The sequence below is a fragment of the Branchiostoma lanceolatum genome, chromosome 6 (assembly GCF_035083965.1).
Source record: "Branchiostoma lanceolatum isolate klBraLanc5 chromosome 6, klBraLanc5.hap2, whole genome shotgun sequence".
Classification (NCBI taxonomy): domain Eukaryota; kingdom Metazoa; phylum Chordata; class Leptocardii; order Amphioxiformes; family Branchiostomatidae; genus Branchiostoma; species Branchiostoma lanceolatum.
The window spans coordinates 23,230,784-23,250,086 of NC_089727.1; the positions used below are offsets into that span (position 1 = coordinate 23,230,784).

The window sequence follows — 19,303 nt, forward strand, 5'->3', positions numbered from 1 at the left end:
AAAGCAAATGTAATGACATACCATTATGTGTGGACCAATCACAAGCCTCCAGTCCTATTGGTTTGGTTGTACAGTCATAAGGTGTAGGTTTTGGTTAATTAATGGTGAAATAGAGTTCCACGACCTCATACCTTCGCCAAATGATTTTAACCTTTATGACTGACTTATTAGGAGTGTCTCTCATCAATTATAAATCATACTAGTTGATCGTCTGCACCCAAATAACAAACGTTGTCCAAAGTATAAGCTTAACAAAGAAGGTTATGCTAACGTCATCAATTATGCAAATGAAGTCCTTATCAGCATAATTTGATTCAACTATGTTCACCTACACATAACTTCCAAATGCCACAACTGTGAAATTACCATCATCTACCTGTATGGAAATAACGTAGTTACTCATTTATTATGAAAATAAGGCCTACAATTGCATATTTTCTATCTATCAACATCCCTCTCTTCCTCAGTTACAAATGTCACATATTTGAATAGTCATATCATGGAACACAGCAGGTTTTTTAATTGTCTCATTAATGATGCAAATTAGAATCTGATTTGCATAATCATCGTCCAATCATACAAAGTATCACGTCAGCTATGTACATACCAAAATTCATGACCATCCATCAAGCCCATCTTGAGTTATAGTATTTTCTCATTAATTATGCAAATGAGGTCCTCTGCATTATACATGTAAACGCATTTGTCCAATTTCTGAGAAACACATTTGAAAATTTACATTTGTACTTTTGGTACATTAGAAGATTATAGATTTCAGGCGTTATTCAAATATAGAGGGTATCTTTCAGTTTTAATCCTCCGGTATGGTGGGCGGTACTTACAGCATTCTTTGACAAGTTAATACATATAATAATAACTTTATTGCACAACAATTGTACAAGGTACAAAGTATGGCATTCACTGGTACATAGATAACATTCTATTAGGCTAACCAATCAATACAATATTATGTGGTAGTCTATCTTATACAATATGGTGTAGTAGTATGGGATGACAATGGGATTTTACAATCATTGGAGGAGTTTCTTATGTCTAGACATTCTTTGATATATTTCCCAATGTATACCATGCATGGGTTGTCACATGTCATTATGTACTTAAATTTGCTGTTCAAGTCCATTGAGATAAATCCTGGTAAATCCGACGATAGCATTGAGTATAGTGAATTACGTATACGTCAAGGCTCTTAATGTTTGAAAGGTAATTTTCTTGCATATAGTTCTTGTTTAAAGGCACCCAGAGCATTTTATGGGGCTTGAAAACTGGAAATATTCTGGTTGCTGTAATCTCTGTGAAATTAACATTTAATGCCACTGTTTACCACATTCGCGTGCGGATTTCTTACCAGAAGTGCTTAAAAGCGGCACAAAAATAAGATACATGGTGATCTTTTAGTTTCACGCGCCTAGTGTAAATGAATCGATACCATAGCCCCGCCCACCTCCGTCAAAACGTAGAGATGCAAAATTAAAACATACAAATGCAAATATTTCACGGACATGCAGTCACTCTCTCATTGGTCGAACCGCTTATTGGATGGACAGTCAGGATCAGTCTATTAGGGCTGGGATTTTCTGTCAGTTCTCACCACACAACGACATCGTTTCTTTGCTCCTTTAATGTCAATATGTAATGGTGAAGTGTTATTGAAACTTATTATGTGTAGGAATGACTAGAAATTTGATTTTTTAAATTCAAGTTTCAAGCCTCATAAATGCTCTGGATGCCTTTAAGGTAGAAAGAAAAGAAAGTTTGGAATTATTTCGAATAGCGCAATGCCAATTTTGTATATAAATATCTTGTAGACGTTGTCGTAACTGAGTGTTGATTATATCTATATGGTATGACTTCGGGTTCAGCCATATAATTATATGTCCAAAACCGTGGTAGTTGAGGATATTTTTCACGTTGACAATCCAATCATGTTCTCCTAAAAGAACAACATCGTATGCCTCCCGAAGTAAGGTATATTCGGGTGAATGAACTAAGCGATGCCAGTATTTTACAAGTTGCATTTCTGCGTCTATCAGCAATGGAAAAGTTCCCAATTCTCCTCTGACACCATCGTTTGAGGCTTTAGCATGTATGCCTAATAGGAATTTCTGGAAACGTATATCAATGATGTCAAATTCTGGAATATGTTGATTTGCGTGTAGGTTTATGATTTGGAAGCCGTTCTCTCCTAGAGTTTGGTTATTGGCATGACGCATTAGTATTTCTTTATCTGTATTTCTTTCGAAACATACAACATAAGTACTATTAGCTTCAGAAGTGGTGGTTTATCGAATGGTGGGAGGAAAGGTATTTTGAATATGAAGTATTTTTAGTAAAGTTGAAAGAACAATTTGAGAAGATTCACGTTGCCGGTATGCGATTTAATAATTTTTATAGTTTTGGAAGGACGTCAAAGTCAGGTGAGTGCAAACTTCCCATGTAGATCTATATCAAACTGATATCGAACTGTCCGCCTTTATCATGAACAGGAAGATGTCCTTACACAGCATCACGGTAGATTACCACCAAAGGACCGACCTCTCTCCGATGTTTACAACACATTTTAAGCAATGTTGATGATTCCGAGACCTAACCACTCAAGCAAAACACAGACCTTTCCTCACTTACTTAACTTTTACGTTTTGGGAATACGTTCATTGTTTTGATGTATACATGTACTTACTAGAGTTCTTTCAAATGTTTGTGATTGTGAAAAAGAATGTTTGGCCCTAATTGTTCATGTATTACGTGTTCCTTATATAAGTAGTGGTGAGAATCACTGACGAGGACATCTTTGAGTGTAAATCTATCTTTATTCTACACGCCCGCATGGTTTCAGGTAAAGTTGAATTAGTGTTGTAACTAACACATCATTGCGGACACGCTACCAGTCGAAAAACTTCACGATCTTTCCACCCAACATCTGCTTGGATCTTGGGCTGCCCTATAAATAACCGTACGAACCCGACCGCCGCCTTCTTGGGTTACTTTGTTTAAACACGGGCTTGTTGACCCCTGTAGGTGCCTTGCCAACAGTTTGTTGACAGAAGAGGTCACGTTTCTGCACCACTTCTCGCGGTGGGGGACGTCAAAAATACAACTTCCCGCCATGTCGGTATGAGGTGGGCGGCAACTCTACATACCTCGTAAAGTGACGGTACGTTCTAGCCGCACTGTTTCATAGTATTTCTTAAAGACTTACGTATTTAAGATTTTGATGTTTAGCCGTGGGCAGTGATGGAAGCTTGTTATAGCACTGCCGTAAGTTGCAAACTAGAAATGATAACGAAATGCTTTACATAGGATTAGTCTGTGTTCAGTGCCAAATAATTTGTCTATTTTTTCGATGAAGACGTAAATGTCTACCGTTACTAGCTTTGTGTTAGATCTATACAACATCAGTGGCTAGATTACAGATGACACTCTGCACAACTCAGCAACAGGTGGTGCTCCCGACAAAGGCCTGATATACTACCAGAATCTCAGAACATATGAATTATCGTTCTCAGTTTTTTGTATGGGCTATTGAATTGCACATGGAAAACTTGTGTTCTAATGTGTTCACGCCCCATTAGAGTGATCAGACATAACCTCCGGGGTTAAATCTGGAACCGTCGCGCGAGAGTAACCATTCACGATGCTCGGAACATATCCCGCCTTGATACAGAATTCCAACTGCCCCCCCAGGACCCATCCGGACATAATGGCTCTCAGTCGAACTTAAAATCTACTTGAAATAGAAACAAAGTACCGATGCTATAAACGTAAAGCAACATTGCAGAGGGCCGACGCTACTAGGTGTTGACTTCTTCCTCTTCCGGGCAGGGGGCAAGCATTTTGTGCGTTTTATGTGGCGCATTTGGAAAGAGCTTTTTGAAATGAGGGCTCAAGAGACTGGGTTAGTGTTGCCTATTGAGTGAAAGCTTTGGAGGCTACGCTCTATAATAAAAGGGCGTTACGTGGAGTGGTTTTGGTATGAAAACTTGTATGGCCACAAAGTAGTTGCAAGAGGCGCACTCCAGATGAAGATCCAGGCCTAATATAGGCATTAGCGTGTACGTGGGGCGTCTAGGACCTGGTATTTTCATTTAGTACAGACTTAATACTTTCATGACCCACTAACAAATATAACCACAACGACCTCGGAAGATTCAAAGTGTAGAAACAAACGGTTTGTCATGAAAGATGACGTGTACAAGTGTATCTGAAACAAGTTTGAACTGTAATTTCCAACACACAAAAAATGCACTTACCCCAATTTTCGACTGTACAGCTCCAGAGTCGAAAATTGGGGTAAGTGCATTTTTTGTGTGTTGGAAAGTCTACACAGCTTACAGTTCAAACTTGTTCCAGAATGGTTTCTGCCAACACAGAAGAGCTTTAAAGTTGTTCCCCAAACGTGCTTATTTACTTGTAGTTACAGCTGGCGTTCTGAAGCACTAATGTGAGAAACGTTTCAGAAAATATCGCCAGACAAGGTCGGAGAAATTACCCGAAATTGTACGGCGCTCTGGTACAAAGTACCGTGTTTTATAACCATGTCTTTCCACAAAGAAGTAAGATGTAGGGATGTTATGTCCTCTACAAATTGCAGTAACGGCAATTTCACATTGTTCAGGATGCTTTCCACATGATTTTTTCGGCATAGTCGCAATGTATTCGATTTTGTTTTCGCTTCCACACTAAAAGCTCTCACTGAAAAGATCTACAAAGAATAGATTACTGTTAACGGGGATTTAGGGACGTTGAGACCTTGACTGTAGTCCTCACTTGGGGTACGTTGAAGGTTTGGTCATACCAGTTGGCGAACTGTTGTAAGAATATACTTCTTGCTGTTTGCGGAGAGCAATGAAATAGGACGACCTCTGTGAAACTTGATTTTGAAAATGATTTGAAGATGAAATGAAATCAAGATAGAATGATCATTAGCTTTTTGTTTCGTCACTATATAGGTTATACTGCCAATTGGAGTATAGCGGTATAGCGCTGGAGGCAGTAGAGCAGGGGGCTGTCAAGATGACGGACAAATTTGAATACTGAAGAAAAGAGTTAGCGGGAAAACACTGTGTTTGTGACGTGCCGCGATGAGCCAACGGAAAGTTCACCCTATTGCCGCCATTATCAAGTCGGCCTTGAACGGCAACAACAACAACCACAACCGCCACGTTCACTTTGAAGAAGACGAGCCTCAAGTCGTCGAGACCCCTCACACTAATCATGAAGACATGACACCCAAGAGGCCACCTCCGTACCCGGGACATCGTCAGGGGCCGCACCCCGTCGCAGAACTCATCAAGTCCGCCTTTAACAACACCAATACAAACTCCGACAGTGAAAATACCGACTCTACAGATGATTCAGATACCGAGGTCCATGGTGTGTTTAAGTCACCACACCCGGGTCATATTCGCAAGGCTCACAGGGATTCACTGGACATCGCAATGTTACACCAGAAAAAGTCGGAAGGCCCCATCAATAAGCTTCGACAGCACTCTGTTGAAAGCCCGCCCCCCTCACCTGGCACCCTGCCCAGCACCACCCGTAAGACGGTCACGTTCACGATTCCGTCAGCGCTACCTCAGTCCCCTTCGGAGTCGTCGCTCGGTAGCGCCGAAGTCCCTCCGAGTCCTGTTAGTCCACCGCCGAAGATCGACGTGTTCGTCCCGCCGAAAGACCTCTCGCCACCACACGACGGTCGCGCCGGAGACCTGAAGGACTGGCGGGTGTGCGCGCTGGACTTCACGGCGCGGGAGTTCCTGGAGCCGGCGGACCTGGTGGAACCGTGCGTGTGGCGGGAACGCGTGGTGCCGTCCCTGGTGGTCAGGCTGTGGTCACGTGCCAGCAGAAGGTACCTCAGGATACTTGACAGCGGAGATGTGTACGGGAGAAGCAGCTTTGGGCCGACAGGTACGTGGTGAAAATTAGGCGTCCACTGAAAATGAAAATATGAAAACAAACAAGCAAACAAACAAACAAACAAACAAACAAACAAACAAACTAGCAAACGCATTTTCTGGTGTTACACGTGCAACCAGATTCTCAAATATAACATCGTTTTGTATTTTGCATTATTTTGTATTGTATTGTATTGTATTGTATACGTTTAAGCTATTATGCTGCTGTTAACAATATAATACACCTATATATGATATCAAAGACACCTACAGGTAGGTTAATGTTATGCTACATATCTATTTATCTATCTATCTATCTATCTATCTATCTATCTATCTATCTATCTATCTATCTCTGTCTGTCTGTCTATCTCTCTCTCTCTCTCTCTCTCTCTCTCTCTATATATATATATATATACATATATATATATACATATATACATATGTGTGTGTGTGTGTGTGTGTGTGTGGAGAGACATAGAGAGATAGAGAGAGAGAGATTGATACATGTAGATAGATATAGATAGATAGATAGATATAGACATGGATAGATATGGATAGATCATAATACGTCACCACAATCCGAAATTACTAATATATTTGTATTCGTAATTTAGGATTGTGGTGACTTACTATGATGCTGGTGGCCCTGTATATGAGGGAGCTGCAGGCGTAAGCCTCAAGCGTCTAACCTCTGCACGTAAAAGAACCCAACACACTTATCGAGAAGAGTAAGGGTGGCCCGGTGTGCTTGGCTGAATGCACGAGCTGAAGCAAACCGCATTGCTATTAAGCGTTAGGTCTCGTCCTCAATCTGAGGTTCGACCACTTCACTTTTTTCCTATCATAACCCAGCACTGTTACTGTTGTTGTGTTGCATTCAGGACATTTCCGGTTAATCCAGGTGGGGCGTGTGTCTCCACATCAGCCCGTGGTGATCCTACAGTGCACCGCCAACCCCGACAGACACCTGGCGGTACTGCACAACCGACTGGTTGGAAACGTAAGTAACCACATCCGGGACCAACAAGACGTGTTTACAGTCACACCGTACGTGTTGGTACATATGCATATGATCTCATTACCTTCGCCGTTATGTTTTGGGTAGCGTTTGTATGTTTGTATAACTCAAGAAGGCTTGGATGGATTGTCTTGATATTCAGTATGTGGGTAGGTCTTGACGAGACATGGAAATGATTGGATTTTGGGTCCCCTGGCGGCTTGTTACGGTACTGCATGCGGAACTTCCTGTTATCTCGTGTTCTGGACATGGTATGGTCATGATTGAGTGGTAGATAACTCTTTGGACAGAGAGTAAGTGGTATAGTTGGGTGATGTTTCCAACTCAAGTTCTGTGCTTCAAGTGCGTAGAAGTGAAGTATAAGTTCCATCTAGTTTCTTCTCCAAGCAAGTAGTCAAAGACCAGGTTTCAGCACCGTACAGCAAAATTGGCTCAACTACAGTACGGAAAACTTGTATTTTAAGATCGTTATTTATGCTAGAACTCCAGATTCTATCCAGATTCTATCCAGATTCTAGCCTTCGGGCAAGTGTGGAGGCCCCGGGGAAAAACACACTGCAGGAAGCTGACCTTCCCAAGGGCTTTGTCCACACCGGAATTCATATGGAGGACCTGAGTGCGGCCATGGCAGACAGGATGGAGTGGTCGGCGGTTGTGCATGGACTTGCCCCGTCCCCCCCCCCCCCGGGGGTCGACCGATGATGATGATGATGAACTGGTATAGATCTGGGCCTCCTAGCGGCTTTTTCGGTACTGCAGGTGCAGGTTTTGCTTCAAACTTTGAACGGGAATAACTCAAGAAGGGCTTGATGGATGGTCCTGCTTTTTGGTATGTAGATTTACATAATCAAATACTTGAGTGAGTGATGATTTACATAATCAAATACTTGAGTGAGTGATGATTTACATAATCAAATACTTATCAAAAATCTAATCAGTGTTTAATTTGCATGATTAATGTGGAAAGTTTATACTTCGGCCGTATTTCATTATAGGACTCTCAAACATATGGCATATGTAAATGAGGAAGAGAAAAATATCAATAGATATCAACTATACAAATGACCTTATTTGCATAATTAATGAGAAAATACTATCACTCAAGATGAAGTTGACGAATCATTGTGAGTTTTGATTTGTAGAGCTTTAGTGATGCTTTGTATGGTAAGACGATAATTATGCAAATCAGATTCTTATTTGCATAATTTTTGAGGCAGTTCGAAATTTTGTGAATGTGAACATCATTGAATTAAATTATGCTAATAAGGACCTCATTTACAAAAATGATTATAAATGTTAGCACAACCTCCTTTGTTAAGCTCATACTTTGGACAATTTCTGTTATTTGGGTGGAGAAGATGATCAATTGGTATGATTTGTAATCAATGAGAAACACTATTTACACGTCAGTCATAAATGTTGAAATCATTTGGCGAAGGTATGAGGTCGTGGAACTCTAGTTAGTTATGCATTAGTTAAAGATTCAATTCAATTCTTCATTTCCCGGACCTGGATGACTAAGATTCACAAAGGTATGAGCTCATTATGTGAAAAATGCTCTCAAGGTTTAACTTCTCAATTTGTAAATAACATTGCAGCTTTTAAAACCAATATCGATGTATATATAGATAGTGTCAAACTATAAATACTTGCTTTCTTAGAATTCAGTTCCAGTGCGTCGATCATGTATTCAACCTACCAAAATGGCGGAGGTGACTATCTATATTTCATGACTTGCTCTGAATGTGTATTGCGTAGAAAACACACATCGTTAAGACCAGGAAAAAACACAGGCAGGGGCCGGAAAATGGGAGTCGGCCAAATCGGCTCATACTTTGTATTTGTGATAGGTGTATAAAAACCCTCCTGGTATTTTCGTAATGGGGTTCTAGGATACCCCTCGAAGACCCTAAAAAATTGAACAATTTATGGTTAGAAATTGATGAAATTGCGATGGCTACCCTGCATAATTTTGATCAAAATATGTACATAAGTTTTATATTTCCATATCGCACAGACAACAAGTTTACGATCAAGCATTGAATTTAAAAGGGTTTACTTGGGGGTTAGCAGAACCAATGAAAGCAGAATGTTCATCTCAATTTAAGTCATTTCTAAGAGGCGTTTTCTCCGACAATCGGCAATATTGATGAATGGGTTTACCATTGTTGGATGGAGGAACATTAACTGAGTCAAAATTGGGCACGCATAACGAGAGCCGTAAGTGGGGGGTCTTTATGGTGATTTTATGTGTTTTGAACTAATAGCAAATCAGGTAACCACGTTTCATTAGGTAAGCTATGGCCATTTTTGTGTCGCTTTGTGAAAATCCCGGTGAAGAAATGTTGAAATTAATTAGGAGTGTTAATAAGGGCTCTACATGGTGGTTATGAGATAAGAACACTTGAAAAGGAATTTTAATTAAAAGCTGTTTTACACATTTTATTGTTGCTCTCTAAGACGTTAATTACTAAACCATGGTGGACTTACTATGTGGTACATATTGGAAGAGGGCTCTGCATGGGGGTATCAGGACTCAACAGCACACAAAAGTAGCATTGACATTGCCTTAAAGGACAAGAAGGCAGGACCCAGGGTTCTCCTCCTATAAAAACTATCTGCTGTCAGGGTGTTAGTAGCTAAATTGACTCCAACCCTCATCCCAACATCATAAATGGATTATCCTCTGTAGGGGATCTCTACCCGTCTGACTCAAAGAACAATAGAATCGGATCAGAGCAGACGACAGGAAATCATTTGCATATTAACTGACGTCTCAAGGTTTGAAAAATCCTGTATTTCTCTCACTACTTTTTGAAGAAAACATTGGCAGACCAACAAAATAACCCAGATACATGTAGGTGTAACAAAGCTACGTAATCAATACAATACGTAACTTTGCTAGGCAACTTTCTGAAAATCATAACATTGTGTTTTCAACTGTCAAAGCAAGGAGTCTTCTTCTTCTTCTTTACTGCTTAGCCTCATATCTGAGATTATCAGCAGTTGCGCATGGGTTAGATACAACACAAGTGACCGGAACAAGTAAAACGAAGGGAAAATAAAGGAGAGGCACTAAGGAACATAAACAACTGAATTTGTGTGTGCAAAGGACAGGACAAGTGAATTTAGTGAGTTAGTAATACATATATTTACATATATACAAGGACGTGTAGGGGTGGCTCAATGCAGCAGGGTCTTCCCCAGTTCGGTTTTGAACTGGGAGAGGGACCCCGCCTCCGCCACACCAGGCTCAAGTTCGTTCCACTCTTTGATGGTGCGAGGGAAGAACGAGAGCCTATAGTAGTTGTTCCTGCACGCGATGGCCTGCAATGTTTGGGAGTGATTGGTGCGGCGGGAGCATCGAGCCACCGGGGCAATCATGGTCGTGTGTGGAACGTAAACAGTACCATGGATGATCTTATACAGGGTGACTTGGCGGGCAATCTTTCGGCGCAGTTCAAGCGTTTGCCAGCCCAAGTTACGCAGCATAGCAGTGACTGAACTGGTGCGTCTGTAATCATTACTCACGTATCGGGCTGCTCTTCGCTGAACCATCTCAACACTCCTCACCTGTTCCCTGGTGTGGGGATCCCAAACGCAACAGCCATACTCAAGGACAGGTCTCACAAGAGCCATGTAGGCTCTCTCCTTGGCCGCTGCGCTGGAGATTCTCAGGCAGCGTCTCAACATCCCTAAGGTTCTGTTTGCCTTTGCAGTTGTTGCTTCGACGTGTTTGCCCCAGGTCAAGTTTGAGGAAATGTGAAGGCCAAGATATTTGGTACAACTTACCTTTGCCAGAGGATGATCATGGAGGGTATAGGGGAATATTATTGGTATTCTGGAAGCCGGGACTGACATCACCTCACATTTTGACGGGTTGAATGCCATCAACCACTTTTTCTCCCAGCTACAGATTTCGTTTATGTCACTCTGGAGTTTTTCACAGTCAGCCTTTTCTTTCACACTCATCTGCAAGATGCAGTCATCGGCGAAAAGCCGAACTTTTGCATGAGCAGCATGTTGTGGCAAGTCGTTGATGTATGCGAGAAACAGGATTGGCCCCAAGACCGTACCCTGTGGGACACCAGAGGTTACGGGTACAGAATCGGAGCACTCTCCATCCAACACTACGGTTTGCGAACGGCCCTGCAGGAAATTTTGAATCCAGACTAGAGTTTTACCTGTAATGCCAAAAAACTGAAGTTTATGTATCAGTCTGAGATGAGGAACTTTATCGAAGGCTTTGGCGAAGTCCATGATTATGAGATCAGTCTGGATTCCTTTTTCTCTGTTATGAGCCAGGTCGTCAGTGAGGGATAAGAGTTGAGATTCACATGACCTGCTATGTCTAAACCCATGCTGGAGGTCATACAAGATGTTGTTTGAATCAAAGTGAGTCATCATAGAACTAGCTATTATGTGCTCCATGATTTTGGAGCATATGCATGTTAGTGAAATAGGCCGGTAGTTTGCTGGGTCAAGGCGGTTTCCTTTTTTGTAAACCGGCGCTATATTAGCCTCCTTCCACGCCTCCGGCACACATCCAGTGTCAAGGCTTTTCTGGAAGATTGCTTGGAGGAAGGGGCTTAATGTGGTACTAAGTTCTTTGAGTACACATGCATGGACATGATCTGGGCCACATGCCTTGTGGGGGTTTAAGTTGTCTAATAACTTATTTATTCCAGTTGGATCTATCTTAATGTCCATCATTGGGGTGTGCGGGCTAGGCCCCATATCAGGAAGAGGGTCTTCTAAGGGCTCAGTTGTGAAGACGGATTGGAATTGCTGATTCAGCAGGTCCGCTTTGGCCTTGTTGTCCGAAATGAGTGTGCCTTCATTTTTGAGGTTTGGGACCCCGACTCTTTCTGATTTCATGCTTTTCAGGAGACTCCAAAATTTTTTGGTACCTTGTTTGGATGAAGTAGCAGAGTTACTTTGTTCGGGGTCAGCTATATCAATGTCAAGTACTACCTCCTCTATGTATTTCCAGTAGCACTCTTTCATCTTCTTGTTTATTTCTTTTTTGAACTCGTTAAGTTTGTCTTTTCTTGCAGTTGTGTTTTGTCCTATTGTTTTTCTGTAATAGCGATCTCTTTTTCTCATCATTCGCTTGAATAAACCTCTTTGGTCAAAGCAACCCCTTCAAAGTTGGAATTGTATCTATATTTTCCTCAGCTGAATTAGCTTTGATAGCTGTGTGTCTAGAAGTATGACTTATACAATTGTGGTGACTACTTGGTAGTCTAAGAAACCAGTATAGACTCATGATCAGGGGCTCTGTAGAAATGTAATTTGTATACTGACAGCCAATGTTTGAGACATTCTACCAGTGAGCATGACAGGCCAGTGTTGTAATTGCTTCATATTCTTGGTTAGGTACTACAAAGCTGACTTGTTTATGTGCAACTATACTTTGATTCCTTTTACACACTATATGATTTCAAACATGTGCTGAAGTAAATTCAATACTTGGTAAATCATCTTAGCCAGCGAGCCCCTTCACTGATGTGAACACCACGGCATTCAGAAGCAGACTGAGGTCTGGGAGTTTACGTTAGCTGAATTTATTGGATGGTTTTATAGTCCACCCTTGCTCTTTAAGGGGATGTTAGTGGTTTAACAGAACCATTGAAAACAGAATTCTTTTACTTTACGTCATTCTTCGAAGGGCTTTTCTCCTTCAACCAGTGGCTTTCGCGAACAATTAATCATTTGCTAGATAAACGAAGATCTAATTAGCATTAAAAACATCTGTAATTGGGTTCTCTACGCCTGGAGGTTCTTTATGGGGTCTATTCTAGTCTTCGGACATTTCAATCACAAAGACTTTACAGCTTAAAATGCCGTTAAACAGAGCTGCAAGGCATATCACTGTACACACACTCGAGTACTCCAAGACTAAGCCCCAGTTGATATCCTGTGAGCTGAGACAGGGCTGGAGTCGGTGATTAAACAGGCAGAACTAAACACCCTCACCAATGTGTTCAAGTCAATACGTGGAAGGGCACCGTCGCACATGTCAGCATTGTTCAGATGGAAGTCTCCCCCTACACTGACAGTCAAATCAAATCAAATCAAATCAAATCAATCTTTATTCAAGCAAACTGGCAGACATTAAAATTCTGAATTGATTTGCTTTTACATGGCAGCAATTTAAAAGCATTTCAAATGACTTAAAAGCATTACAACATTTTAAAATTTATAAGGGAGTTGATTAAACGAAACGAACACATTAAAAGCTGTACACTTTACACTGTGACATAACAAAAGCGAAGAATACCGTGTCAAATCAAGCTTTGTGTAAGATAAGCGAGTCCGAAGGCAGATAATGCATTTGATTAACAGTCATTCAATAGTTCAACAAGGTAAGGAATTGGCGAATGTTTATAACGGACTGTCCGGCAATAAGGAATGTCCAGCTTCTGCGAATTGCGTGTACATCTACCGGAAATGTTCTGCCGTAGTGGGGGTAGCCATTCGCGAAAGTCAGAGTTGAGCAGTGATTCAGCAAAAGTTCTACAGAGTGTACGACGACGGTCGGAAAGTGAGCTGAGGTTCAGTGTGGTTAGTGCAGTGCTGTAGCTGGAATATTGTGTCCCCAGGATGATTTTGCAGGCTCTCACTTGGATTCTTTCTAGAGCATTTGATTGTTTACAAGTCAACGCTGGATGCCATACGGGTACTGCGTATTCTAGTGTGGGACGCACATACATTGCGTAAACAGTCGTGAGGTCCGGAGTCGACACACCACATCTCTTCAGTCTGCGTAACATGAACAGTCCTGTCGAACGTTCAAGTATCTAGGAGTTGTCATTGACAATGCCCTATTATGGAATGACCACTTTCTACTTGTCTCCAAGAAATTAGCTCGGACAATTGGAATTATGAAATGCCTCAGTCCATACTTGAACAGGCAAGCTATGCTGGTAATCTATAATACATTGTTTCTCCCCCACATCCAATACTGCAGCAGTGTCTGGGACCAGGGAGGTAAGGGGTGCTTACATAAACTCCAGAAGTTGCAGAACAGAGCAGGCAGGGTAGTGTTAGGGTGCGACCGCCACACTCCCAGCGCAACCGTTCTGAATTTACTAGGCTGGACCACTGTAGAGAGGCTCCACAAAAGAGCTAAGGCCGTCTTGATGTACAAAGCACTAAATGACCTATCACCACCACACATGTCCCAACTTTTCACAACTTCTGCCCATACCCATACACACAACACCCGTTTCAGCACACAGGGGGGGCTTCAACTTCCAAAAGCACGCCTACAGTACAAGAAGAGATCGTTCTCTTTCTCTGGCGCGGTCCTATGGAACTCACTGCCACTACAAGTAAGAGATGCAACATCTATCGGTGCTTTCAAAACTATATATACAAGAGAACTCAACTAGTGTTTAAATTTCGGTTATCTCTTATGTAAATATATTTTTGGTTCACTCATTTATTAATATGATTTCAAATTATGTCAACATTGATATGCAAATTCAACCTGATTTCATTTCATTTTATTCCATTATATTTTGTCACTAGTATATGATGTTAGTTTATATATTTGGTAATATTATGTTTTGTTTGATATGTTATCTAAGTTACTTTGGTTTCATATCAATTTTACTTCACCTTATGTATTGTTACTTGTTATTTTATGTAAACAACTTTGTTTGGGGATTTCCCCCCCAGGGCTCATTGAAAAACGCCAGCTGGCGATATGACTCCCCTGGTAAAATAAAAATAAACAAACAAACAAACAAAGTCTCCTGTTTGAAGATTTGACCATGTTATCCACTTGACGGTCCCATTTCAAATCGCTTTGAATGGTCGTGCCCAGAACTTTGATGTATGTTACACTTTCAAGGGCGTGTCCACTTCCGGTTCCGGAGGGGGAGGGGTTCTCGCGAAACACACTTGAAGAACTTTACATTTCTTCGGGTTTAAGGCCATCTTGTGGTCACAGACCCAACTGTTCAGGCCATCAAGTTTGGGTTGAAGTGCACATGGCTGGCGTATCAACAGTCCGAGCCCGGCAGAGGCTAAACGTTTACCGGGTTACGACCCCACCTGCTTCACTGTCCCTCGGCTAATGTAGTACCATTTCATAACAGTCTACAGTTTTGCAGAGCACGGTTATGGAATCAACGGAGCATATTCAGAACTCAGAACATTTAAGCACCGCGTTACCTGTGATACTCGTACACAATGGCCATTCCGTCTATGGTTATACTGTGTATCTAGGCTATTGATAATGTAACATGTGTTGATAGATGTTTCTGTTGTTATTTACAGTATGTGATGATTGGTAATTCTGATCACACCATTGTAAAGTTGAAACAGCAACAGTGCTAAAATACTGGTCGTGCAGTATAGGGAATCTGAGTGAACTTGAAAGTTCAGGCGTTTGAGGATTAAGATACATCTATTTGGCACATAGTTTGTGTCTGTTATCCTATTCACCTATTGGCAACTTTACTACAAAATTTCAGTGAATGAACAGGGAAGTCTGCAATGATTGAAGGCTCTTTATAGGGGTAGTAGGACGCTATACGTCTGATACATCCAGATGTAGTCTGAGACAGTTGTTAATATACAATTCTTTTACATAATGGGTAGACCACCATGTAATAGAAGACCATATGTCAAGTTTAACCTATAGAACTCTCACTCAGACCATTCAGGATCGCTCCAGAAAACAATGTTAATGAAGGAACTTACGTTTGTCATTGACCAATCTATACCTTGATTTAAATACTTATTGCTAATCACTTAAGTTAAACTTTCTTTTGACAGATTTATTCCTATAGTACTGCATAATTTTATTATTTGCATTCTATAACGATGAAGCTGTGGAGGGACAAGAATTGTATATCCGAGTACTCAGCGTTGAGTGCCTTCAGAATTTCTTACGTGTATTATAAATAGCAACCATCTAGAAACTAAAAGCCTTTGATTAACCTTTAAACCTAATTGTGAATACACTTGCCCTTTTATAGAATGAAGGTATCACCTGATTCCTCCTGACCAATGGCTGTTCATGACAAATATAGTAGAAATTGGCCAAATAGAGTTAACGTTACTATAGTATACTAAGGGAGTCGGCTACGGAGAGAGGGTCCAATCTGCCATCATAGGAGCCTGCAAGTGAAACTCTGGCAAAGACTAAATCTTGATACCTTTTTCCATTTTCTTCCTACTCTCATTTTTCCCTTACACTATATCATGCATGTCTTCATCCTTCCTTCTCACTCTGCCCACTATATCTTATCTGAAGACGTGAAACGTATTACTCCTCCCTGTATGGTCTAGATAGAGCCGTTGCCTTGCATTTCGGGTTAAGTGAATTTCTGTTCTCAATGTACAACCATACTTCAATTCCTAGCTAGTGTCTATATATGGTGGATATGTAAATGGTCACTTGCATAAGCCATGTTGGCCAGGCTTCCCCCGATGCACAACACAGCAGTCAGCAACTGACTGGAGTCTGGCTGTGTACGTTCTATATATCTCTTTCTGTTTACATTAGCCGGGGGGGGGGGGGACACTGCTTTATAGTGGGGCTGTGACATCACTGGGATATCCCAGGATGCAATTTGTGGGGCATGGAAGTTCCTGCGCATAAGGATTTTAAGAATATCTATTATGGAGACGTACTATCTATTTGTCAAGAGAGGCGACATTCAAATAAAGTCACGGTCATACTTTCTTTATTCCTTCGTTCGATCAAAGATGCGTCCTTTGAGGCCATGACAGAAATATTACATAACATGTTATGTCAAAACATGCATGCAACAAATTATACATAAAAATACACACACAAAACATAACAAAGCCATAGTCCATGCTCATAATCCATATTCCGGTCCGATCATAAAGTAAGGTCAGAGGTTAGCTCTCATTTTCATCATACGCAATGTTTGTAACTATTTTCATTGTGTGCTTACATCCTCATAGGTGACAGATGAAGAGTAAGGGTCACGAGTAGGGCATTTATGAGAATCAGATACCATATGAAATACATTGAGATATTCTGTCAGTTGTTGGTTAACAGACTTATAAACTGTCTGCAGCAGGTGTTCATGTTTCCTAGTTGCCAGAGGTTTCCAGTATAGACTCGAGCGTTCGTTATTAACAATTCGAGATGCAAACGACAGACCAAGTATAATTCTAGCAGCCCGATTGTGTAGCTTTTGTACCTTATCTGAGAGGCATATTCCACGGTTACCCCACACTAACGTTACATCACAGTTATCCAGTTTGGGACCAGACAATTGAATAACTTTTCAAGGATACGTTGTGGCAAAACTGGGGTTAGACGCCGTAGAACACCCAGTCCTGCCGATACACCATTGCACGACTTATGTTTCCACGTTAGGCACGAGTCAAGCCAGACCCCGAGATATTTAAAGCAGGAAACAACTTCCAAACATCTGCCAGAAAGAGTAGCCAACTGGTTTCGCTATGTAGTCGACACTTGGTGCATGCTAAAGAAGAGAGCAGCTGATCACTACTTTGACCATATCAACCAGATAGATGAGAACATCAACTCCCCTTCCCATGCTCCCATTCCTAGACATTAAAACCATCATAGAGAAGGATGGCAACCTCTGTTTTGAGGTATACAGGAAATCGACCCTCACTGATCAATATCTGGCCTTTGATTCTCAACACCCGTTAGAACACAAACTGTCAGTTATAAAAACTCTTCCATCGGGCAGACTACATCAACTCCTCAGACGAACATAGACACCTCCGAGGTACCCTGGCTACCAAAACTGGACTTTCAACAAAGCCCTCAAACCGCCTGACCTGGCCAAGAAAACACTGAAGTGCAAACCACTGACCAATAGAGCAAGGCCAACATCACCATTCCATATGTCCAAGGAGCGTCGGAAAAACTCCGACGAATCTTCCAAAACTTCAACATTGCCGCTAACTTCAAACCTCACTCAACCCTCAGGCAAAAACTGGTCCATCAACTGCAGCAACACTTAAATCGGAGAGGCCAGTCGGCCACTAAATGTAAGATGCAGAGAATATTGCAGACAGAGCGCTAACGGCTACTGCTCAGCCATTTTCCACCACCTACAAAACCAGGGACACTCATTCAATCTCGAATCCACTGATATCCTAGACCGCGAACCCCGCTGGTTCGAACGTCGAGTGAGGAAGGCAATGTATGAGAGGATGTACAATCCAACCCTCAACGTGGTTAAAAACCTGTTGTTCGAAATATTGCTTATTTCGATGTCACTGACGAAAAGTAGTGGACGCTGCTTGAAACGTTTGACCGTTTCCAAAACCATATTCAGTTGGCTGTGAGTAACCGCTATTAGGCGACTCAATAGATGTTCCTCTCGCCAGCAAAGGTGAAACCGTTCATCAATATCGACGATTGTCGGGGTAAAAGCCCATTGAAAATGGCTAACATTTAGCAAGATGAAAATTCTGCTTGAATTGGTTCCGATAACCCCTAATATAACCTTTTATTTTAAATGCTTGATCTTAAAACCTGTGGTATATAGAAATATAAAACGTATGTCCATATCTTTATCAGAATCATCAGGATAGCCATCGGAATTTCAGTCATTTTTTACCATAAGGTGTTCGATGTTTTAGGGTCTCCGAGGGGAATTCAAGAACCCCATTACGAAAAATACCTGGAGGGTTTTAATTATATGACTGTTCATAGTTCCACATACCTATCACGCATACACTGGGTGTAAGCCGATTTGACCGACCCCTATCTTCCGGCCTCTGCCTGGTTGTTTTCTCATGCAATGACTCTTAATACGACTAGCTGCCGTCGCGTCGCCTGCCTTAAAGCCTGGAAGCTGGGATGTTCGCCGAAGGGTGGTTAAAATACCTGCCAGATAGATGAGATATATAGTGATTGATAAAGGGGGTGTTACAATGACAAGGATCTTGTATAAGAGCATGAAGACGTTGTATAATGTCGACGATCATTTGTCTGAATACATCTCCTCTAAATATATCTCCTTCAGGCTAACGGCGGCCTGCAGAGTGAGTTCATCGTGGTCCAGAACGAGGCGGGGTTCAGTACGCTCGAGGCGCGGTGTGCTCCCGGGCAGTACCTCGGGATCCGACCGAACGGCAACGTCATGAAGCCCGCTGACGTCCCCGGAAGGAAGTCGGTGGAAGCACAGCTCGTCGTCCAATCAGAAGCTGCCAAAATCTGATGCGTCTGGTGTCAGGAAGGTGGTGCTTTAGTAATAAAACTTATAAAGAGCTGAACGAGTGATTTTGTTAATTGATGTGAATGTGATATTCTGCACACAATCACGCACACGAATACCAAATCAAACACAAACACACACACACACACACACACACACACACACACACACACACACAC

The 19,303-nt window shown here is 41.7% G+C and overlaps 1 protein-coding gene across 1 annotated transcript; it reads left to right on the forward strand.

Moving 5' to 3' along the window:
- The first annotated feature begins 7 nt into the window (after positions 1-7).
- On the forward strand, positions 8-19,182 carry LOC136437073 (uncharacterized). The gene is made up of 4 exons (XM_066431541.1): positions 8-3,172; positions 4,968-5,922; positions 6,794-6,912; positions 18,933-19,182. Exons 2-4 carry the CDS (start codon positions 5,100-5,102, stop codon positions 19,125-19,127), a joined length of 1,137 nt encoding a protein of 378 aa, XP_066287638.1. The 5' UTR covers positions 8-3,172; positions 4,968-5,099; the 3' UTR covers positions 19,128-19,182.
- Positions 19,183-19,303: the final 121 nt, after the last annotated feature.